The following is a 25,630-nucleotide window of genomic DNA, read 5'->3' on the forward strand; positions in this document are numbered from 1 at the left end:
TGTATAAAAAGGAATGGATTGGGCTAGTAGCCCAAGTTATTCTATCTAACAGTAGCCATTAAATAAAACTGTGCTACGTGATATACATCTTTTTTAATGTGGGACCCTATAAGTGATATATACCACTGTATGGCATTTGTCACAGGTCGCCATCTGACATATATGTGTGGAGCATTTCTCGGTGTATGTGTATTAATGTGATCACTATATTATTCTAATATATATGCCGTTAATCGTCATTTTACAGAAAATGATGTCCAAACACCGAAATCATAGTTAAAATAAATGATAAAATACTAATGAATATCCATAGGTATGTCTGGCGTGGCAACTTAGTCCCATTTACTTGAACAAGGCTAAGATGCAATACTAGACACGGACCATGGACAAGAGTAGTGAGGTTTGTAGAAAAATATGAATCTCTTAACACTTCAATGGGTAGAAATCTATAGAGCTAACAGATTAACATGTTTTTATTGGGAATAGTGCCCATATAAAGTCAATATACCATTGGATAATTGGAAGGTGTCTATAATACCTTTACTATGTATGGTGTTACATATGCATGATGAAGACTTCTTTGACAATTTCCTTCTAACTCATGTGACCTGACAATTTACAATTCATTATACAATCAAAACCTGATTTTTTTGTCAATTTTGGAGGTCCCAGTCCCATCAGACCACCCTCTTCTCTGCATGACCCTGTCATTGGCAGTTCATCTCCTCCCCCATTACTTCCCTTCAGTGTTTTCTTTGTTATTTTGTAATTGCCCAGAATTCCTTTGATTTCAGTTCTGCATTTTATTACTTTTTATGTTAATTTTATATGCACTCATTGAAACTGTATGGGTATTGCTATTTTATGCAGCAAATATAGCTTAGATCTTGTAGACATCTACATACACTAGAAAGAATATGACCTTATAGTAAAAAAAATTGTTATGAAATGACCTTCTTGGTAGAAAACTATCAGAAATTTGGTTGAGCTTATGTGTATGCATTTCTAATTGGGGTTGCACTACCTTGTAGCACTGGAGCCCTGGTTCCAAATCAAAACAGAGGCAACATCTACCATGGGATCTCTAAAAGAAACAAAAATTAATTAATAAAATATTGTATATTTATTTGTACATTTTGAAACTTCAGTCTCTGTCAAAGTATTTTCCATTTGAAGCAATACATTTGTCCAAAGTTTTTTTCACTGCTGAAAACATTTTTATAAACTTAACGTTGTTGCCTTTTGTTTTACCTCGCTAACAGGTAAAACATTTTCCTTTGAGTTTTTTTTTTTTATCCGAAAAAATAAATAAAAAGGTCCCACAGAGAGAGATTGGGCGAATATGGAAGAGGCAAGGGTGTTATGCTATTTTTGGTAAAAAAACTTAGCACTGTGTGGGCAGGTACATTGTCACGATGAAAGAACCAGTCACCTGTTTGCCGCAAATCAGTACGGTTTCTCCTTAGCCCAGGATAGGACGATTTTTTGTTTTTGTGTTTTCATTTTCCACTCCCTGCCTTCCAGAAGCCATAACTTTTTTGTAATAGGAAACTAGAAACAAATTCCAAATGGGGTGGATATTAAAAAAGTGAAGTGTGTTTGACCTTTTGATCACTTTTTATTCATTTTTTTACAATTATGGCATTCACCATAAGGGATAAATACATTTATACATTTATATTTTAATAGTACAGGATGTGGCGGTGCAAATGATCACTTGTTTTATTTACCTTTAATATAGAGAAAGGTGGGTGATTAGATTTTTAATATTTTTTACAAAAAAAATTCTCACTTTTTTTTTAATTTCTCCTAGAGGACTCTAAAATACTACAATTAGTTTCTCTCATAGACTGCATTTATTTAAAGGGACACTGTCAGGCCTTCGGAGATCCCGCGCATGCCGAATACGAAGTTACGGTCATCGGCCTCAATAGGGGACGCAGGTGCGATGTGTTCCCGGCGAGTGAGGGTGCCGGGCGCATGCGCAGGATCTCGGAATGAATTCTAATGAGATGGGCGTGTATAAGGATCCGGCAGTTGGGGCGCGGCTGGGCACAAATGCGACGCAAAGAACGCCCCTTGGGCATAAAGGACAGTTGATTGACAGGTGATTATAAAGATTATTTTTTACTGTTTACAATGCGCACAGGGATAATACTTATATGAATTGGAAACTTATTACAAGACCTAGGAGGGCATATAAAGATCTAAATATGCTCAGAAGGCCTGACAGTGTCTCTTTAAGAATGCAGCCTATAGAAGATTCAGTATATTCACTGCCACCTGCAGGCATCCATAGGAATATATCTGTGGTAGGCATGTTAGTCTTGAGCAGGCTCCAGGCTATCACCATCAATGAACGGCTTCCTCAATCTGAGTGTGGGGAAGCCATTTGGGCCCCAGGAGAGCGCTTCCTGGCAAAGCCACTTCAGCTGCCTTGGTCACAACTGACCACTGTATCTGAGGGGTTAAATGTCTATGATCGGCATTATCACTGATCACAGACGTTAGCCTCGGGTCTCTGCTGTTTTAAACCCAGCATATATGGTGGCCTCTGTGCTCACAAGCGGGCACCATGTTTAAAGACCAGATATAGCAGATATGTACGGCTGTGGTTGGTGGTGCAACCTTCTCATAACTTCAAAGTAAAAACAATGGTTGACTGTTTGATCCTGAGTTACAAATTTTTTGTGCACAATCCCTCTCACATCAAATAAACATAACAACCTTTTCTGCTGCTTTTTTCCCCCAAAAGGAAACAAAATTTCACAGCTGCACATTGTTCATATTAAGCAGCCATTACGAAATAGGCAAAAGATTGAATAACTTGTTGAGAAAAAAATCACTGGAGCCAAACGTAACCTTCTCCAACAATGTCGGCTGGCATACTGAATCAGAAGGGTTCTGCGAACATTCACCTAGCAGCAGAAGCGTGTACTACTAATGCTCTGCCTCCAAGAAGACAATTTCTGTTCCTTTCGGGGACTCCCTTGTATATGGAGTTTGTATCTTCACCCCATGTTTTTATCAGTTTCCCCAATGGTCGCTGGTTTCTTCTCACACCCTAAGAAAACATCCTAATAAGTTTATTGGCTTCTATGTTGATTGATATGTTTTGGTACCTTTAGACATAACTGGAGGATCCCCCTGTGTCACAGCAGTGGACTTAGTCTACAACTACAACTGGATAAAATCTCTTGCCACTGGTGTTTTTTGTTTTTTTCTGGGGAGGGGGATTTACTAAAATATATCAGCTTAGATTATAGTACAGTTAAGATTCAGTTTATGTTGAACTCTATGTACACTGGAAAAAGATCCTGGAGAATATATTTAAAATATCTATAAGCCCCCACTGACCTAACAGAGGCCAAAAGAGTGTCCTTCTGGAAGGTACAGTATCTGTTAGCATAACTTTTGCCCAACTATATAAGTTTTTTGCAATGGCAGCCCATGGGTGACAAGGTATACATTGGGAGCGTACACCTCCAAAGGAAGGTTCCAATGCTGTGTGCACAGAGCCTAGATATGCACATAATAGGCACTTACCTGTACTGCTGATGTGTAGGGCTCGAAGTGTTTCTTACAACTGGTCTGTGGTGTCCCAATATGATACTTAATAAGCCAATATTTCTGGTGCTGAAGGAGTTAAATATAAGATTAAAGACGCTGTCCAGTTTAGAAAGCCCATCTTCATATACTGTATCAGAGAACTCAGGGTCCTGTATTCAGTATCCTCATCTCTAGGTTAGAGTGGAGATCGAATAAAAAGTATTTCTCATTCTGGAGGACCTGTTGGTTCCTGCGTTACACAGAGAACCTATTGATTTGAATGGGCACTGTGTAATGCTTAGTTTCACCTGTGGTGGCATTGCAGGGAAACTGAACACTAAGACACTTTATGATCAGCTTAGTTTCAAATGATCTTTCTAACTGGTGGGGATTGTCCAATGCAGGCATTGTTTTAAATGGGAGATTACAGGTTGAGCTTATTTTATTTTTCCATGGGCTGCTGACAATCCTTTAAGGCTAAGTGCACCGTTCCAGTATTGTGTTCCTGCATAGGAACAGAATACCAGAACCGTAGGAACCGACATATGCTGGGTGCTTCCATTCACTGTAAATGAGTTGGTCCGTTGGGTGTCCAGCATGAATACTGGCAAAAAAATACTGCTTTGTGCATAATCTGTGATGGAACTTCCACAGTATATGTGAACCTAGCCTTAGTTAGGTTTTACATACTTGTTGCTATGTTGATTATTCTTCTTTATTAGTTGTTCAATTTACTTTTCTATATACCATCTCCATAGTATTTATGATGAGCAAAATATAGAGATTCATATCCTACTTTATGGAATTAGATACATCAAGCTTTCATCGGTGGGGAGCCATAAGTTGCAACCAGGTCCTCTTCATACTAGCATTGGGTTCCATCTTATTGCTCCCCATTTATTCCTAGTATGAAGACTACCTGAATCTTAGGACTTTAATAAATAAGTTCAAAAAATTAGAGTCCCAGTGAAAAAGCCAGACATGTTTCCATGACACATAGGGGCACATTTATTAAGACCAGCGTTTTTAAAGATGGTCTTAATATGGCGCTGCACTGGCGATGGATCCGCTGAAGTTATATAGAGGCGCCAGACTCTACATAACTTTGGCGTATCCACCACCACTTATAAATGGACGACAGCTTCCTTGCTGTCTTACGTTTGGAAAATTTTCTAGGCCTAAACCAGGAGTAGAAAATGTTAAATGAGATGGGCCTGCCAGCCTGTCCCCTTCCCCGCCCACGCCAAGCCCACTTTTTTAGACCTGGAGTGAGCATGGAAAAGTTGCAGATTGGGGCGCAAAGGACCGCAATCTGCACCAGAAATACGCTTGAGATAGGCATATTTCTGTTTAATAAATTACCCCTATAGTCTTTATATGCAGACTAGGTTAAGGGTGAACCAAATCACAATCCACCCAAACATGGAACTAAGGACTATATTACACCAACAGATTATCTGACAGATTTTCTGCCCAATCATTGGTGAGATGGCCATTTACACACACAGATCTTTTGTTACACACACCAACTATTGGTCTTCTTGGACAGAAATTGGTCAGATAATCTGTTGTTGTAATGCAAACCTGTTGTTTTTGCTCTTTTACATTTATTTTAACTGTTGCTCCTGAACAGTTTTTCTCCTTGTCCTCAATCAACTTACAATATACAAATTCCACTTGATGTGTTCCCTTCACCAACCAGTAATTCTGTTGTCCCATTACCCCAGTTAAATCAATCTCTTAGTGTATAAATGAACGGGTACTCAGCCTCTAGATTCATTCCATTGTCTCTGGGTAGACCTCTCAGCATTTACTAGTACCCATTTGCTCACCGACTTAGGTTTTGTGAGAATGTTCCTTTGCTTGCCAAGTCTAATGACCTAATAGGATCCTGGTTATTGATAGCAGTATGCACCGCCCTTCAGGAAGGGCCGGATAAATGGCTACCAGTTGCATCTGGCATCGTCTATCTCAGGGGAAACAAATAAAGACAGATAAAATTCCCTCTTGTTCTATCCTTGTTTCAAGCTGATGTTGAGAGTCCTCAGGAAAACAGCCAAATCATTCAATAGTTTTTTTTTTTTAATCTCTGCTATGCTATATAAATAGAGACATCATATAAAGTGTTAAAATAAGAGCTGGAGCAGATTTTGGGGTCGCTTTTGGCCTCTTCTACAGTTAAAACATGGATGTAAGAATGCCAGGATAGCCCTGCCAGTCAATATCTTCTACAAACAATGTACCTGGCACTCTCATGACAATGGCACTTTGTGTTTGTAATATTGCAAATATTGTAAAAGTGCAATAAGCAGAAGAAAATTTTGACTTTTGGAAGGTTTTTTATAATCGTGTGTGCAATGGTGTTCCTAAATACATGTAGTGACATGATTTCCTAGTGAGTTCAAAGGATATTTTCTCAAATAATCTATGTATTAGGCATTATCAGCATTTGTGCTGACCAGGGACACAATAGAGTCTTTTGGGTTGTAATAAGGGCAGCGCATTGCCTGTTGTGTTATAATTATATTGAAAAGTTGTTATTTTTGCATTTTTCCTACAAAAGAGTAATACATTTTGTGAACTGTTTGATGGTTTAGTTCATTGGGCTGTAACCTCTGGAATCCAACTCCCAGCATGCCTGCCTGTGGTGTATTGTATATCTAAATGATTTTAAAATAGCCTTGCTTGACTTATCTTGTAATTACCTTGAGCTGTAGCATGACTTCATATCTTCCTGCATTCCCCTGCTGGTTCAGTGTCTGTAGCATGTCTGTTCTTCTGATGCCATAGTAAGATTGTGAATGCATTACTGAATGCAGTGGTAATCCATATAATGACGTAAAGCTCATTTTCCCATATCTCTCTTGGATCAGTATTATCTCTCCTTGGGGTGAGGAGACTTATAAGCCATACATGCTCCTCTAGAATTTTGGTAAGAAAGGGATGCAAATGAGCTCTTCACAAGCTCTGCCTCTAATGCCACCAGATGTAAGTCAGCTATCCTATAAGTCAATGTTTGACCCTTTAAATAGGCCTTGAGACATGACTTGGATATTAAATAAGCCAGCACCTCTTCTGCAGACAGCTGTTTCGTGGTGATTTCCCCTCATCAGTGCAGAGCAGAGAGTACTGACTTAACTGTGTGAGAGGCCTAAGTCAGTGTAACAGTGGATCAGTGTAACAGCCTTCTTCATAAATGAGCATGCTGCTCTTCTTAAGGTTGTCAGGGAGCATGTGAGATCCACATCAACCTAATTTGTTGAGATTGACAACTCCATATATGAGTCGCCAATGAGCATTTCATTTCTGCTGGAGAACAGCCTAGCGGCCCAACATCACGATCAATAAGTCCCTGCTGCAAGGTCCACCAGTGAATCTTACATTACTCAAACAATACTGCCACACAAAGCTCAAGATAATACCACCATACAAAGCTTATATAATATATAAAAATGAACATACATATACTCATACATACTATACATACCTATCTTGTAAACGATCACCTCTATTTGGACTTGTGTCCTTATCTCTTGGTTTATGATGCGGCAGCAAACAACCTGTACCAAATGTTGCCGAAGGCTCCCTGCAATTTTTTTGAAAGAATAGTTGAGGAAGAAGAGACCATTCATGATCATCCATATTATGATAGAATGTTCATAGAGGCAGCCATATGCAGAGAAGCTTTTGGTCCCCAATGCATATTTTGTAACTGGGCTCCCAACTACCATGTGCCATTTATAATACCAATATCTTGTATGTGGCCTAAGGATCTCCTCAGAACCCAGGCGCTTCCTGTGCACTCTTATAGATACCTGGCCATATGATATCACTCATATGGCTACTGTAGCAAATGATTATGTTAATTAAACAAGACTCATTAAAAATAATGTGAACTTGTACAGGTTTCAGTTAACAGTATAGCTGGCAGTGGGTGGTGCAATTAGGAGGTAGGCCCATTTGTGCCTTCTGACCAGAGTCCTGATGCAGTACCCCCTTTATACTGCTCAAAGTAGGGCTCCTTATTAACACAAGGCTCATAAATATAGAAAGATACATACATTCATTCATACATAACCTAACAATGTAATACATGCTCTATTTGTATTTTTTTCAGAAAGTTGGATTGAACGGTGTCTCAGTGAAAGCGAAAATAAACGGTATTCAAGCCACACATCCTTGGGCAATGTTTCTAATGAAGAAAGTAAGTATTTCTTCCTTACAGTCAAATAGAAATCTGTACTGTCTTGAGCTGTTTTGAGTGAAACATTTATACCATGGAGATTTGCATTCTTATCTTCAACGAGACATTGTACTGGGACAAAACATATGGCCCTGTATTGTAAAGAAGAAACAAGCCAGGAACATAGTAGAGGGAACTGGAGGAATAAGCAAGAAGTGTTTTATGTTTGTTTGCATCCTCCATGACCGTGCGTCACACAACACCACATAATGTCCGAGGTAGCCACAGCACCAATACCCTTTGGGTTTCTTGGCCGCCACCATTTGCATCATCTTCTGCACTACAGTTTTTAGAAGATTTTATTTTGCCCCACTGCTCTTCCGGCTTTACTGACATTTCAGCTGATGGGAACCTTGAGTCATCCATCCAACACCATGGCACTATCTTAACTGAAACCTGTCAACTTTACACCAAGTTGTGATACCGTGATGTTAACGGTTTGAATAATTATGTCTTGCTGCAATGTTTGCACTTCGATGTAATATTTGAAGGTGTTAAGTTATTGAAATATGATGAAAGTTGTGACAAACTGGCACCACTAATGTCTAAGGCATGGACAGTTTATTAAAGGTCTGGAGTTTTCTCTGTGCAATGAGGGTGCTATGGAGTGGCAAATGGGTGGCACAGACACGTGAAGTGCTACAATAACTTTTATTGAGGTCAATACAGTGGCCAAATCAGAAGTAGTACTTGGGCCACTTCTGACAACACCACCTTTTTTTCTCACATAAGAGGCACAGCTCTTATACAGTCCTACAGTCCACACTCACAGAATACTCAGAGTGGGGAGATGCAAAGTTTAACAGGTCTTCACTGATTCAGGGGTATATGGCAGTTTAGTGGCTTTACGCCACAGAGTCTTCCTAAGACCTCCATGAGTCATGAAGGTATCGTTGCAGAGATTCCCTAAAACCTGCTTGTAGGCCAAACTCTCATCACTTCCTCCTCCTGCTATTTCAGTCACTGTGGCTAGTGTTGCCAGGCTGATTGATATGGAAACAGGCCAAGTAGACTAGTTGCCAGTAACACTAGCCCTTACAGTGTCCTCCCAGGCTGAAGCCTTGCAACAGAACCTGGCTCATCACAGCAGTAAAGCAATTTAATTGGCTTCTACCCAACAAGGCTACCCAAACTCCTTCAGGGCAGGAAGGACATCCATTTCCATAAATTTACCACTGAATCACGTGAAGAAAGGGGTACCAATGTGCTCTCATGTGGCAAGGGGCTGTGTGCTTCGCCACAAATCATGGAATCTGAAGAGCTGCCCTACCTTAATAGCACCATATCAGAAAGGCCATAGCCAGTATAAAGTGCTCTTCAAAGGAGAAAGGACAACACCACCTTTTTTTTCTCACATAAGAGGCACAGCTCTTATAATAAAACTGTAATGGTTCCAAAGTATTTTAGGGGATTTCCTCCACACCTTACAAATATATGACACTTTACTTTACATAATTGAATATACAGATTACACAGCATAACTACTATACGTAATGGGGAACAATATAATGAGACCCTATATAATGTGTTTATTAAGGGCTCGTTCACACGAACGTGTGAAGCCCGTGCTGTGGACCGCAAATTGTGGTCCGCAATGCACGGGCACCGTCCGTGGGGCAGCCACATGGGGATTGTGAACCCTTTCATTTGAATGGGTCTGCGATCCCTCCGTTCCGCAAAAAGATAGAGCAAGTTCTATCTTTTTGCGATGTGGAGGCATGGAACGGAACCCCAGGAAGCACTCCGTAGTGCTTCCGTAGTGTTCCGTTCCGTGCTTCCATTCAGCATCTCCGGATTTGCGGACCCATTGAAGTGAATGGGTCCGCATCCGTGATGCGGAATGCACACGGAACGGTGCCCATGTATTGCGGATCCGCAAATGCGGTCCACAATACGGCAATGGGCAGCACATGTTCGTGTGAACAAACCCTAAGGCATAAAACACAAATTATTAACTAGCAGTAACAACTGGTCTCCAATATAAAAAACATAAGGGAAAAAGAAATGTATAAATGGAGTTCACACATGCTTAATACAATTAATAAAACTGGAATGGTTCCAAAGTATTGTAGTGGATTTCCTCCACACCTTACAAATATATGACAGATCAGAAGAGTCTCCAAAATGGATGACAACAATTTTCCCATTCACTGTAGGAAGCAACATTGAAGCAGAATTGGTAATATGTTCTAGTTATTTCTTTCAGTAGAAAATGGTGCCTAAAAATAAAAATAAAATGGACTTGGTAGCAATATAGGCTAAAATCAATAGATTTATAGACTAAACTTTACCAATGTTTTTTTTTTAGTTGGCTCAGCTAAAAAAAACTAATACTAATAATATTCTATCATTTTCATACTATATATTATAAAATCATTATTATGTTTCTTTCATTTTCTAGCAGATGAAGAAAAGGAAAACAGGGCATCGAAACCGCACTCCACCCCAGCCACTCTACAATGGTATTCAGACTTTTTATGTCTATGTTTTACATTGTTATATATATATATATATATATATATATATATATACTAGACATTAAGCCCGTTACAATAACGGGTGCTAGAACAGTAGTGCATAAATATTAGTAGGAAAAGTCTATATTAAATGGCAAGGGAACTAACTGGTGACTGTGGCTGAGACTGCTGGCACTGACTAGTGGCTGTGGCTGAGACTGTTGGCACTGAGTGCTGGCTGTAGCTGAGAATGCTGGCACTGACTGGTGGCCGAGACTGTTGACTGCTGGCTGAGACTGCTGGCACTAACTGGTGGGTGAGACTGGTGGCTTAGACTGCTGGCTGTGGCTAAGAGTACTGACTGCAGCTGAGACTGCTGGCACTGACTGGTGGCTGTGGCTGAGACTGCTGGCACTGAGCGTTGACTGTGGCTGAGACTGCTGGCTGCGACTCATGGCTGAGGCGGCTGGCACTGACTGGTGGCTGTGGTTGGCACTGACAACTGGCACTGGCTGGTGGCTGATACTGCTGGCACTGTGACTGGTGGAACTGACAGATGGCTGGCACTGACTGGCACTGGTGTGGGGAGCACGGTTGCAAGTGAAACGTCATGTGTTGATTGATAAGCCATGCATGCGCAGTTCAATTATCGGCACACACGCATGGACACGCAGCACTGAGCACGCACACAGGGCTTTTATTACAAAGGATACTGACATCTAGTGGTATATTATCGTGTTATACTGACATCAGTTGGTATATTATCATGCAACCCCCTACTTTAAAAATTTTTTACCCCCTCACAGTAGTTTTGTACATATGTGTGCCCCCTCACAGTAGTTATGCCCTCTCTGTGCCCCTTTCACAGTTGTAATGCCCTCTTTGTGCCCCCTTCACAGTAATAATCCCCATTGTGTGCCCCCTTAATAGAAATAATGCCCACTGTGCTAGTAATGCAGTCTGTTCCCCCTCCTTAGTAGACAAAGTCCTCTGTGCCCCCTCCATAGTGATAAAGACCTCTGTGCCCCGTCCATAGTGATAAAGTTCTCTGTGCCCCCTCCATAGTGATAAAGTCCTCTGTACCCCCTCAATAGTAATAAAGACCTCTGTGCCCCCTCCATAGAAATAAAGTTTTCTGTGCCTCCTCCATAGTGATAAAGTCATCTCTGCCCCCCCCCCCCTTAGTAATAAAGTCCTATGTGCCTCCTTCATAGTAATAAAGTCCTCTGTGCCTCCTCCATAGTAATAAAGACTTCTGTGCCCCTCCATAGTAATAAAGACCTCTGTGCCCCCTCCATAGTAATAAGGTCCTCTGTGCCCCCTCCATAGTGATAAAGTTCTCTGTGCCCCCTCCATAGTAATAAGGTCCTCTGTGCCCCCTCCATAGTGATAAAGTTCTCTGTGCCACCTCCATACCGAGAAAGTCCTCTGTGCCCCCTCCATAGTGATAAAGTCCTCTGTGCCACCTCCATAGTAATAAAGTCCTCTGTGCCCCCTCCATAGTGATAAAGTTCTCTGTGCCACCTCCATAGTAATAAAGTCCTCTGTGCCCCCTCCATAGTGATAAAGTCCTCTGTGCCCCCTCCATACTGAGAAAGTCCTCTGTGCCCCCTCCATACTGAGGAAGTCCTCTGTGCCCCCTCCATACTGAGAAAGTCCTCTGTGCCCCTTCTGTATAAAAAAAAAACAAAAAAACATGGTTCTCGTCTGTATCCGATAGATGTTGGAGATGTCTGTCAGAGGAAGGCACCATGATCCATGTCTGGTGGCAATGCCTCACCCTGCTTCCTTTCTGGGACTCGGTACACAAAATCACACGGACAGTGACAGGGATTCCTATACCTAACACTCCTGAATCCCTCTTGTTGTTCATCTTTGACCTAAATATCCCAGCTTATAGGGCCTCCCTTCTGAAATATATGCTTCAAGCTGCAAAAACGGTTATCCCCCGTCATTGGAAATCACCCCCCCCCCTTACTGAAGGAGTGGTTCGAGGAAATTACTCTCCACCTGGATGGAGGACCTAATCTGTATCACCCCTCTGGACGTTGCCCGTTACATAAAGGCGTGGAGCCCTTGGGAGACACTTCTGACAAGTTCCGGGATGCCTATCTGTAGCAAGTCCATTTGTCTGTACCCTGCCTCCCCTCCCCACCTCTCTCCCTCTTGTTTCTTTTCTGTTGTTTCTAATGATTCGTGACATATTTATTTATTTTTTGCTTCATTTTCTATACATTGTTCCTATTGTTTTAGGGGTTGCACCCCTGGTGGTTTGAACTGCTGATATTGTATTCTGATTGTCCTAAACTCATTGCTTAGTATTGTATCTTTTACTACGCATTTCTGTCATTGTTCTCTCTGAAAATTCAATCAAAACCTTGAATGAGAAAAAAAAACAAAAAAACACACTAATTCACCTTTTACCGTTCCTGTAGCTTTACCTTTCTTCCCTGCAGACACAGATCGCTCTGCAGCACTGTGTGGGGGAAGAGCTTATGCTTATTTCCCGGCTGCAGGCTCCACCCACACACTTGCTGGCAGCGCGATCCGTGTCTGCAGGCTGAATGGTGGAGCGGGGAGAAGTCTTCCTGCTTCACCATTCAGAGAGCCGCAGGCTTGAAGGAGTGGAGGAGTACGGGGAGCTGAGCGGTGAGTGACGGGACATCAGCTCCCTGCGCCCCCCCCCCCTTTAGTACGTCACTGTATAGCTCACTCTCGGTTCCCTGCTTTTTGCTTTTCCCTGCCTTTTGGTGTGAGCGGTGCGGGTGGTGTGTGGTGTGCCGTGTGTTGATTGGCCGGTGCGCCTCGCATGCGCACTTCAATAATCGGCACACACGCACGGACACCAGCCCTGAGCACGCACACAGGACTTTTATTAGTATAAATATTTTTGGGAAGTGCCGTGAAGTTTTTCTTTCTTTATATATTTGGTGGATCGCACCTATAGCCGCTGGCACTCCTACTCCTCAGTCTTGATTGCGGTGCTGCCCAGTGTTATATTTTTTTTATATATATATATATATATACACACTCACCTAAAGAATTATTAGGAACACCTGTTCTATTTCTCATTAATGCGATTATCTAGTCAACCAATCACATGGCAGTTGCTTCAATGCATGTAGGGTTGTGGTCCTGGTCAAGACAATCTCCTGAACTCCAAACTGAATGTCAGAATTGGAAAGAAAGGCGATTTAAGCAATTTTGAGCGTGGCATGGTTGTTGGTGCCAGACGGGCAACAGAAGACCCCACCGGGTACCACTCATCTCCACTACAAATAGGAAAAAGAGGCTACAATTTGCACGAGCTCACCAAAATTGGACTGTTGAAGACTGGAAAAATGTTGCCTAGTGTCGATTTCTGTTGAGACATTCAAATGGTAGAGTCAGAATTTGGCGTAAACAGAATGAGAACATGTATCCATCATGCCTTGTTACCACTGTGCAGGCTGCTGGTGGTGGTGGTGTAATGGTGTGGGGGATGTTTTCTGGGCAAACTTTAGGCCCCTTAGTGCCAATTGGCCATAGTTTAAATGCCAAGGGCTACCTGAGCATTGTTTCTGACCATGTCCATCCCTTCATGACCACCATGTACCATCCTCTGATGGCTACTTCCAGCAGGATAATGCACCATGTCACAAAGCTCGAATCATTTCAAATTGGTTTCTTGAACATGACAATGAGTTCAATGTACTAAAATGGCCCCCACAGTCACCAGATCTCAACCCAATAGAGCATCTTTGGTATGTGGTGGAACGGGAGCTTCGTGCCCTGGATGTGCATCCCTCAAATCAACTGCAAGATGCTATCCTATCAATATGGGCCAACATTTCTAAAGAATGCTATCAGCACCTTGTTGAATCAATGCCACGTAGAATTAAGGCAGTTCTGAAGGCAAAAGGGGGTCCAACACCATATTAGTATGGTCTTTCTAATAATTCTTTAGGTGAGTGTATATCTATATTGTGACACAGTGAGAGGTTTGGTCTGGGAAAACAGGTATTTTCCTCCCCGCATGTGCTGCTAGGCTGATTTACAGCCAGGTGAGGTCAAATACCGGATCGGATTTTAAATGCCAATCCGGGTTTTGGCAGCACCCCTGGCTGTTCCTAAATAGGCAGCTGGGCTCAGAAGCAATGTCTCTGTGTTGGGATCTGGGAGCCTTGTGTCTGGATTAAGGCTTGCTACGTGTTTGGCATAAAAACAGGTTGGTGCTGCTATCAGCAAGGACTCTTTGAGGCAGAATTGCCGCATGGTGAGAATTACCACAAACACCGCAAGGTGACTTTTTTGTTTGAATATGACTGCTTGTTTTGTCACTTGCCTAAAGTGTGAATAAAACACTGAACTGTTTTATCCAAAGAACTTGTTGCCTCTATACTGCGTCCGCTAATCCTGTCTACCAGAGCAAGTCCTCACAATTGGTGGAGGATGCGGGCAAGAGCAGTGAGGTTGGCATGAATGCCGATATTTTTGGTTTCTGCATTTTTCAGACACGGTTGTATGTCGTACATTAAACTAGCTGTATTACAACCAGTGCCCCACAACAAAGTGGAGGCTGTTGTGAAGGCCCTTATGGAGGCTAATCTGCAGCAGCAAGAGACAAACCTGCAGCAACGCAAGGCTAAAAAGCAGCAGCAAGAGACTAACCAGTTGCCGCTACAACACGTGATGGCTTTGCAAACAGCAGGACTAACCCTGAGCGTCCACGATGCCCGGAAAGCAGTCCGTGCCGCAATTCCTAAGATGAACCCCGCAGACGACATCTAACTATGGCTACTGTCAGTCGCTATATGCCAGGAGGTTGTGTGCAACAAGTACCCCAGAGTCTCTAGATCACTTGTGCTAGGTTGAAGTGGGAGACACTCCGGCGGAGACTCTGCTGGACTCAGGGAGTCTGCTTGACCCTAGTAAGGGCTATTCTGGTGCAGTCCCCAGAGGATACTGGCTGGAAAGTTGGGGTGATGTGCATCCACGGAGACTTAAAAGACTACCCCACCGTGCTGGTGTCTCTAACCACGGTGGCCCGTAGATGGACCCATGAGGTGGCTGTTACCACAAATCAAAGACTTCCTGGGCTTCCTGGCACTGTGGCCTGCTATGAGAGTGACTAATACCCATGAGACAGGGGTAACCCTAACAGAGTGGCCCGGCTCAGGAGAGACCAGAACCCTGGGAACCTGAGACCGAAGGGCCAGCGTTAGGTTTGACTGCCACTTCAGTGAAAGAGGGGGAGACAGCCCTGCTAAGTGTGATGGTGGAAGACGTGGAGGGGTGAGCCTATTGAACAGTTGGTGGTTCCCAATGCTTATCGCAAGCTTGTGTTAGATCTAGCCCACCAACACATTCCCGCGGGTCACTTGGGGCTGCAGAAAAATCAGGATCGTATTTTACAATGGTTTTAATGGCCCAGCATATTCAAAGAAGTGGAAGAGTTTTGTAAGTCTTGCCCGACCTGCCAGATAACTAGCCCCCAGCCACATTTCCGGAGTCCCCTAGTACCCCTTCCAATTATCGAAGTACCGTTTGACCGAATAGCTATGGACCTCATAGGCCCAGTACCGAAGTCCGCCAGAGGGCATCAACACATCTTAGTCATTCTAGACTACGCCACTCGGTACCCGGAGTCGGTGACACTGCGACGTACCTTGGCCAAACTCATAGCTAAGGAGTTAATGGAGATCTTTTCCCGAGTAGGACTACCTAAAGAGGTTCTGACCGACCAAGGGACCATTTTTATGTCCAAGGTGATGAGGGAACTCTGTAAGTTGCTGCACATAAAACAACTACAGATGTCCGTTTACCATCCGCAAACGGACGGTCAGGTAGAACGGTTCAACTAAACATAAAAAAATATGTTGAAAAAGCTAGTGTCTAAAGATGGGAAGGACTGGGACCTCCTTCTGCCCTATCTCATGTTTACAGTGCGAGCGGTACCTTCTCATTCTTGGAACTGCTATATGGCAGACACCCTCGCGGTCTCTTAGATGTGGCCAAAGAGGCATGGGAACAACAACCCACTACACATAAAAGTGTCATTGAGTATGTTACCCAGATGCAAGATCGGATAGAGACAGTTTTGCCTCTTGTTAGGGAGCATATGGAGGAAGCTCAGCAAGCCCAGAGTCAGGTCTATAATCGGCAGGCTCGGGTCCAGATCTTTAACCCGGGTGATTGGGTTTTGGTTCTGGTGCTGACCATGGACAGTAAGTGGCAAGGTGACAGGGGCCCTACGAGGTACTCGAGAAAATTGGAGATGTAAACTACAAGGTACACCAGCCAGAGCAGCGAAAGCCAGAGCAAGTTTACCATGTGAATTTACTTAAACCATGGAAAGATAGGGAAACCTGTACAGAAGACAGCCCGTGGCCGGGTTTTCTAAGAGAAGAGGTACCGGCCCCTCTGTTTGATGCAAGAGAGGCGGCTGCCTCTCCTCTAAACAGACTCAGGAGGCCAGGGAGTTCGTTAGTCGGGACTTGGATGTGTTCCCGGACCTCCCTGGACGCATTTCCATAATCCAGCATGACATTGTCACTGAGCCTCAGGGCAAAAGTCTGATTAAAACCATATGGGTGCGCGAGGCTCAGCGACAAGCCATATCAGAGGAGGTGCAGCTAATGTTGCAGCTAGACGTCATTGAGGAGTCAAAAAGTGAGTGGGCCAGTCCTATAATATTGATACCCAAGCCGGACGGGACGTTGCGGTTTTGTAACGACTTTCGAAAACTTAACGAGGTTTCCAAATTCGATGTGTATCCCATGCCCGTGGTGGATGAGCTCATCGAGAGGTTAGGACAAGCCTGGTATTTTTCTGTTTTGGACCTCACGAAAGGGTACGTACTGGCAGTTGCCCTTAACGGAGGCTGCCAAAGAGAAAACTGCCTTCATCACGCCTGAGGGGCTGTATCAATATAAGGTCTTACCGTTTGGTCTGCATGGTGCCCCCGCCACTTTTCAGCGACTAATGGGCATTGTGCTTCGTTCACAACGTCGGTACACTTCGGCTTACCTGGACAATATTGTCATCCACAGTACTGACTGGGAAAGTCACCTACCCAAAGTGCAGTCTGTAGTGGACTCCCTTCGGAAAGCTGGCCTAACAGCTAACCCAAAATGTGCGATAGGGTTAGAAGAGACTAAGTACCTGGTGTATGTCATTGGGCGTGGAGTCATCACACCCCAAGTGCACAATATAGAGGCGATACGGAATTGGCCCCGACCTGTCACCACTAGGAAAATAAAGTAATTCTTGGGAAGTTTGTTCCCCACTTTGCTACTCTAGCCGCGCCCTTGACAGGACTTTTGAAGGGACACAAGTCAATGATGGTTCACTGGGATGATCAGGCGGAAGAGGCTTTTGCCGCTTTGAAGTCGGCCCTGTGCGGGTCCCTGGTTTTGGTGACGACCAACTTCAAAAGGGAGTTTATAGTACAGACCGTTTCCTCCAAAGTAGGCCTCAGTGCTGTACTGTCTCAGGAAGTCAATGGGGAGGAGCATCCCGTTTTCTTTCTCAGCTGTAAGCTCACCCCAGCCGAGACCCGGTATAGTATAGTGGAAAGCGAGTGCCTGGCTATCAAGTGGGCACTAGAATTTCTCTGCTATTATTTATTGGGGAGAAAATTCCGCCTGGTGACTGACCAACTTGTTGTTGCCTCTATACTGCGTCCGCTAATCCTGCCTATCAGAGCGAGTCCCCACAACATATATATATATATATATATGTTATTTGGATTATATATATCAATATGTCAGATAGAACCTTTTCACTGGTAAATACGATTGTGCTTACAGTAGAGTCAATCTAGACACTCTCCCGTGCCAACTCTTATGTGATTGATGCCCAAAATCTTGCCATTGTCATGATGTTCACCATCAAATAACATCTCTTTATGATCTGCCAAACTGTGAACTGTGACATCACTTCTCTTTGTCTCTTTTAAATCTAATTACACGCACATACCAAGCACATTCAATGCTCCGCACTTAGCAACCAGCCATCAGTATATATAAAAAACTGTTAAAGTTTAGGTCAATTAAAATTCCTTTCTTCAGAGAATAAATCAAGTTATTCCAAGCCAGATCACAGAAATATAGAAAGACAGTAGACATATACGGAGAATCTGTTTGGCAACTGCAAATTGCATTGTAAGAGAATAGAGCGTGTGTTTCTGATCATTAAAGACTGGACTGAAGTAGATGTGCTTATTATAGTCATGTTAGATTATTATTCCACCTCCCCCATGTCTTACTGGTGCTCATTCACAATAGCACCACTTTTTCCTTTTGGAAAGTAGAAAGGTGTTAGCGCTAGTTTCTTCTAGAAGCACCGAACAGGTATATTTACCTTGGAATTGAACTACCTATGGCTCCATAATGGCTCGAGGGGCTGTGGTACATTTAACCCTTTTGCATGTGTGTGCCTTATGGCTTACTGATTTTTACATAAATGTTTCAAATGACCAAGTTATTTCTGTTATTTCTGTAATTAATCAACAAATGTCTTAAAGTGAACCTAAACCTATAAATAAAGATGATCAAAACCTACTGTTAATGCCCTAAAATAATTTTTTCTAATATACTTTTTATTTATTTTTTTGGTTTCCATGCGATTCATGTGGACCCTGCTGGACCCTGGTACTAGACCCTGCACCATGCAAGATTTTAGCAGCAGGCTCGGACAGGCCAACAGATCCCCCGGTGGGCCCCTGAGCAAGGGGGGCCCCTAATCCCCCACCCCCTGCACAAGTGGCACATGGCACACTGCCTGCACTGCATATAGAAAGGCAGCGTACAGCATCTCAACCAGCCTATGTGATCGGATAAAAAACTGGGTAGATTATTTAACATAGTGCCCAGTTTATTATTATAGACGCATTGGGTGGCTGAGATGACTTCTTGGTATAGATTCAGGCTAACTAGAATCCTCTTTCCACAGATACATTCCCTCTCACTGCAGGGCCCATAATCATAGTGTAGCATCCTGCCTGCTGCTGCTGTGTGAGCGGATAGTATATGCATGTTGCTATACACTGTGCCCCCAGAATGGATGTTACTGGTGGGCCCTAGGTACCCCAGTCTGACACTGTTTGGCAGTGCATAACGAGCATGCTCAGGGCAAGAGCTCAGCAGAGCACATTGCTCCTCTGCCTGTCCCCGCTTTGCTAAGGTGTGGCATTGATGACAGGAGCAGTGATGTGCTATGGAGCTCCTGCCGCTGTGTGGCCGCAGAGGAATCCGTACTCCAATACACAGCAGAGTACAGGAGTATGGGTTTGAAAGTGCTATAGGTACCTGAACTTCAAGTGCATATATAGAATGGAAAAAAAAGAAAAAAGAAACTATACTAGAAATATCATTTAAGGAATTTACAGTGGGTTCCAATAAACTTTATTTATACAGTAAGTTAAAGAGGAACTTTAACCTCTCCAGACATGTCTATTTGCATTCCCCATGTAATTACAATTCTGGAGCATCTTTTCATATAACTTTTTGCTAGGTCATTCCTCTATTATTCCTATTAGAAGTTTATGAATGACTTGCCAGAGGTCAGCTGTGCATTCTGAAACTGGCAGCATTTATAGGATAGTGTCAGACTGTGCAGGAACTCACCCCCAACTGGTAACACCCAGGTGAACCTTTATTGCAGCCTGCTGGCAAATCATTCATAAACTTCTAGTAGGAATAATAAAGATATGGCACAACATACAATCATAAGAATAGATGCTCTAATATTGTTATTATATGGGAATGCAAGTAGTTACTAATACAGACATATCAGGAGAGGTGACAGGTCTGCTTTAACCACTGCCTAGGCGTGATTATTTTTTTATATGCTGTACTTGGACATTTTATATTGCATTTTAGTTATCTTGGACCAAAAAAATATTTTTTCTATTAATCTGTATTAAACATTTTCAACAGTTTGTCTTCATCTTTCACTGGATCTGCAGGCTGTTCCTTCTCATTTTCAGTGAAACCTGGCTGAGAGATCGTTTGACAGCTCACTCAATCTGTAGCCCTTATCTCGTTTCCTGAAAAACTAATAAGAATATGTTTCTGAGTTGTCAGAAAAGTACATATAAGAGCTACAGAGCAGTCATCAGAGCAGATCTCAAAGGGTTTCACCGAGAAGGAGAAGGAAAAATCTGCAGATTCAGTGAAACTGAAAGCTGCTGAAGACACACTGTTGAAAATGTTTAAAAAGGACCATGTAATGAGCAGTGGGAACCAACTGTACCAACTAACTGGCTAGTCCTAAAGGCTTTATCCTGGTGATTCCCTGGTTTTCACCCTTTAGCACTTGTACAGGGATCCCGCCTTCACAGCAGGGGACCCACTAGGCTGCTAACTCTTGAAACATTACCAGTCTAGTTGGCAGCTGACCCACTGGGGTCAGAGACACCAGTGTGAAGCACCAAGGGAACAAGCAATGCTTGTAGTCAAGAAACAGGCCCAGGTCAGGTCAGGCAGAATTTATGTGTATCCATGAGACTGGAGCGAGGTCAGAGCATGCAGCAAATGTTCAATATGGTAGTCAGGATACAGTCAGTGGATGATCAGAGTCAACGAACCGGCAGAGGTACGATACTCGGACAGACAAACGCACACCTTTACTGGAATACTAGGAAGCTAGGAACCTAAAGCTCAGGTAAAGGGGTGGAACAAACAGCACAGAATAAATAGGTTGATCAGCACCTTAGTCAGCACTGAATACTAACCTCAATACAGAGGGGGTGAGTGGAGCAATGCCCATATTCACCGGAAATAGCGGGGCAGCGGCAGAAATGAGTTTCCAATGCAATAGTCCAATTGGAAAAATTGGATAATTTTAGTTCTAATAATATTTAGCAATAATAAAAACTGTCCTCAAAGGTGTCCATAGTCTTTAAGCAAAAAAATTCTAGAACTGTATTATATTTTGTTTATGTGGATTATTTTTTTTTTTTTTGATAGGCTGGAAGAAAACTATGAAATTGCAGAGGGTGTCTGCATCCCCAGGAGTGCCCTCTATATGCATTACTTGGATTTCTGCGAGAAAAATGACACACAACCAGTGAATGCTGCCAGTTTTGGCAAGGTATGCTCATTATTCACAACAAAGATACAATCCAATTGTTTATTTACAACTAATATTCTTAAATGCACCAGTTTACTTGTTATATTAGAGGAAACCATTTTATGGAAAGATCTTTTTAAGAATTTAAAGTATCAATATCTTGGAAATCAGTCACATGCACAAATCCATCTCTAATGAGTACCTGATGAGATAGCTCACAAATGAGAGGTCATTATTTAGGTTCCCTGCTTTTTTGGCAATCCATTCCTGTTAGAAAGGTCCCCTAATGATAAATTATTCACAGAATGTCCTGCTGATGAGACACTCAGCAATCAGTTGCAATATATGGGGAAAGCAGGCAGTAAGTGTTCAATTTCCCTCTGGTGCCACCACAATGGAAACAGAGTAGGCTTCAGGTGTAATGAACTGTTGGGCCAAGTCCTCTACAGCAAAACTATGGCTTATAGATGAAGGTCTTGAATAGGGTACTCACTCCATTTAATCAGAATTAGGATTTTTTTCCAAGACACTTTCTAAAATTACCTTTGCAATAAGGTAACTCCCAGGGAAAGAGACACCTCTTTGCATATTTTTGTTCCCATGAAGCATTTCCAATAAGTCTAAATACGCAGCTGGTCTCTTTAAGGAGAACCAGCACTCTGCCTAAGCTGAAATTATTATACTAGTTTTATTAAGAAAAAAACTAAACAAAACAAAAAAAACAAGTAAGTGATTTTGCAGGTCCCAACCAACAGAAATCTATAGCCCAAGTCATCTAAATCTTCTAGATGGACCAAAAGGATATAGACCCATTCCTTGATACCACTGTCCATCTGTTGAAAACACTGATTAGAATTTAATTGCTTCTGATTATCACTATTTGAATGAATCTCCACATCCAACTTACTGCATGGAACGTAACTACAGGTCAACAAACAAAACTGTACAAAAATTTGGGTTTGTTAAAAAATCTAAATGTGTCAAAATTCAGTGTCTAATAACACAGAAAAACGTGTTAGACTGAGGACGGTACTCCCTCAATAGGAAACAGAGGTTCTTTTGTCTTTATTTTTAACACACTGCAAAGTGTAGCTCCCAAGAAAGCAAAAACGTTCACTTTCCAAGTTACGAACACTTGCTTTTCCTATTCTGTGCTGCCTTTAACTGGCCTTCAATGGCTTAACTCTTGAGCTCCATGAGCAAACATAACCCTATGGTGATTTCCCCCATCACCCCCTTTGGAAAGGGTTAAATGAATTTGGGTATTGAGTCAAGGAATGTTAGATCAGTAGCTGGAACAGCATGGGGTGTTCTTATGGCAAGCTTCATTGAGTCTATACAAAAAATTGCAGAAAGACAAGTGCCCAGCCTGTCTGCTCATTTATCAAAGTTCTGCGCCTCCTCACAAAGTTTCTCTTTTTTCTGTAATGTTTGCTGAAGTTCTGCTCCAAAAATAAAACCAATGAGGGCAGAATCCAGAAACACCAAGGCTTAGTGCAGATGTGTAAACAAATCTATTAGAAATGTGTGATCTTAAGGTCACTCTCCCCGTGAATGGCTTTTAATAACATAAACCCTCAGTTACAATGGATAGAGAAACATCTTGGAAATTCATCAAGTTTACACCTCTTTTCTTTGCTGATATTAACGGCTGAATGCATACGCAGCCATCTGTTTGGCAAATACACAAATGTTTTGTAATAAAGTTTTTTTTTCGTTCAACGTTAGTTTCATGTATTCACACATATGTGAACTTAACCAGGAAAACATAATTGTACCAGTGCTCTTCACACCAACTGTTTCCATCAAGAAAATGTAAGACCCTAAAAGATGTTCAAAAAGGGCTGTTCTTTAGGATAATACAGTTTCTAACCCTAATAAGTTCTACAAACAGATGACGTATTATGTCAAGGGATAAGAACATTTTCATAAAGTACCTGAGAAGTTGTATAAAATACAAAAAGTTTAATAAATAAATCAACAAATCAGCACACATTTAAATAAAAAGGACTGTTATAATTGCCTATCTTTGGTCAGTCTTTTGCTTTTGACCTTGAGTGATTCCAAATTACCTTACTTTTTTTGGTATGTGCCAATTAGAATTTTTGATGCCAGGTTAAAGTTCTCTTTGTTTGTGGTACAAGTGAATGGGACAAAATCAAGCACAGGGGCTATGAAAAGTGTAAAACGCAATATAAAAGATGAAGATACTGCCACATATAAGATAATTGAAGGGGAAGGGGTAATGGCAGTTCAACACCTACTGATTTAATATTGCTGGTCACCTATCCTAACAATAAGCAAACAGTTTTAAAAATCTGAATAACCCCTTTCAGTTCCTAGTAGCTAGATCATAGTTGTAAAAATATCCTGTCTACTGTAGGATGTTCATTCTAAGAACATTATTGAAGCCTCCTCCCTTATGATGTATCATATAGAGACCAAATAATATAACCACGTAGTACACAAGTAACTATACTACATAGTGCTAAATTAATGTCATGATACAATGTAACCATCTCATACAAAGCACAAATACAACTGCAATAACACTGACTGATCACTGGGCTATGATGCTGGATCCAGTAAGCTGTCTTTCCATTGGTTCCTATTCTGATACCAAGTATGAGATGGGGAAGAGGGGCAAGGTCCGGGAGCCTAGATGATTAGGGCCAGTGCTTAATGGAGTTTCAGATGTGTGGGCAGGGTCCAGGAGCCTAGATTGTTAGAGCCTGTTTCCTCTCTTTTTATTGGTTGTCAACATGTTTACTTACAATTGACCCAAATAGACAATGGAGTCCAATAGCAAAAATGCAACATGGGAAAATATTACTAGTGCTGTCCCATGCCACCATAACCAACAGTCATACCCATTTTTTTTTTATTTTTTTATTTTTTTTTACTAATATTGCAGTGCTTGTAGACTTAGAGCTCTTGTGCTGGTTTGCACTGGCCATAGGGATGTTGTGGTGCCCGGCTTAGCCAAGCTATTCCCTGCTTTTGTGGTTTGCACACCCCTTTTTACCATAATCAAAGTAGTTTGCTATTGCCACCCCAGGAATGGCCAATAACAATATCATTGCTCTGGCAAATATTATTTTAAGAACCCCAAAATACAAAATAAAAAGTCAAAAAGGAAGATGAGGAAGGAAGAATTAGGAAAAGAAAAAGAACAAAGAACAGGAGGAAGAGGCCAAGAGCTTGTAACTCCAGCAGGAATTGAATGCCCTTGAAGGATTGTGTCCACCATGCCAAAGTGAAACAAGGAGCAAAGATGTAAATCTCATCCTTGATCACTATTCAGGGGTACCAAGTAGGCAGGAACTGCAGTAGGGAATTGAGACCCAAATTGTTATATGGGTTGTTGTAAAATATAATATGAGCTGTCCATATAGACTTTTTTGCAGGAAAACATTTAGGTTTACTGAAACAAGGTTGTGCCCCTGAACCCATTCTATTTTTATAAATTTGACTGACCTATGGTAACACATTTTATTTCTTGCAGATAATTAGACAGCAGTTCCCACAATTAACCACAAGGAGACTTGGAACCAGGGGACAATCAAAGTGAGTAGAAAATCGAGAATAGAATTTCAGCCTTCTTTATTACCCTATATCAAAGGTCATTTCACACTAATTTGTCATTTTACATTTTTGTGGATGTGATTTTTTTTTTTTATAAAGAATACCATTTTTACGTTTTACACTTTTTGGTACCTGGGACGCTGAATGGTGCATTATAAAGAAATGGGAAAGTTTTAGACAATTCAACTTCACTCAAAAATTGTATTAATTTGTTTTAGTTATATTTGTTTCTGGTAAAGCCAATATGCCATATCCAATATGGCTGCCTTTACAGTTACCACAGGGGCTTTCCATGCCTGCTCTGCTAGTTACAAAGGCTTAGAGGGAACCAACCTAATAATCAATCATAATGGTATACATAGGTCATTTGCAGTATATTAGCTTATTCTGTGGCAAATGGCAGTCATTGGACTAGCTTTATAGACAGACTGAAAGTCTCAACTCCCTCTATCTCAAACTTTTCATATACAATATTTGCAAAAAAAAATTGCAAAAGAATATGAAAAACAATATTGAAAAAAAAAGTCACACCAGTCCAGTGGCTCGTTTAAAACAGACAATTGCCAACAGTGTTTCTGCACATTGTGGGTAACAATCAGGGGCGGGCTGGCCATAGACCCAACAGGGAAATTGCCCGGTGTGTCAATGCCTAGGGGACCACCCAACCCCTCTTCCTGGCTTTCAGCCAGGTACATAACAATCTAATTCTCTCCTATGCACTTGCCAGCAGCCACAAATGTCC

General features: G+C 42.0%; 1 protein-coding gene across 1 annotated transcript in view; it reads left to right on the forward strand.

Moving 5' to 3' along the window:
* Positions 1 to 25,630, forward strand: part of RFX4 (regulatory factor X4) — a 68,003-nt gene that overhangs the window by 12,809 nt on the left and 29,564 nt on the right. The window contains 4 exon segments of the mRNA XM_044277932.1: positions 7,667 to 7,753; positions 10,194 to 10,254; positions 21,201 to 21,324; positions 24,809 to 24,870. Of these exon segments, the coding sequence (XP_044133867.1) occupies positions 7,667 to 7,753; positions 10,194 to 10,254; positions 21,201 to 21,324; positions 24,809 to 24,870 (334 nt within the window).

This window comes from Bufo gargarizans, chromosome 2 (assembly GCF_014858855.1).
Source record: "Bufo gargarizans isolate SCDJY-AF-19 chromosome 2, ASM1485885v1, whole genome shotgun sequence".
Taxonomy (NCBI): domain Eukaryota; kingdom Metazoa; phylum Chordata; class Amphibia; order Anura; family Bufonidae; genus Bufo; species Bufo gargarizans.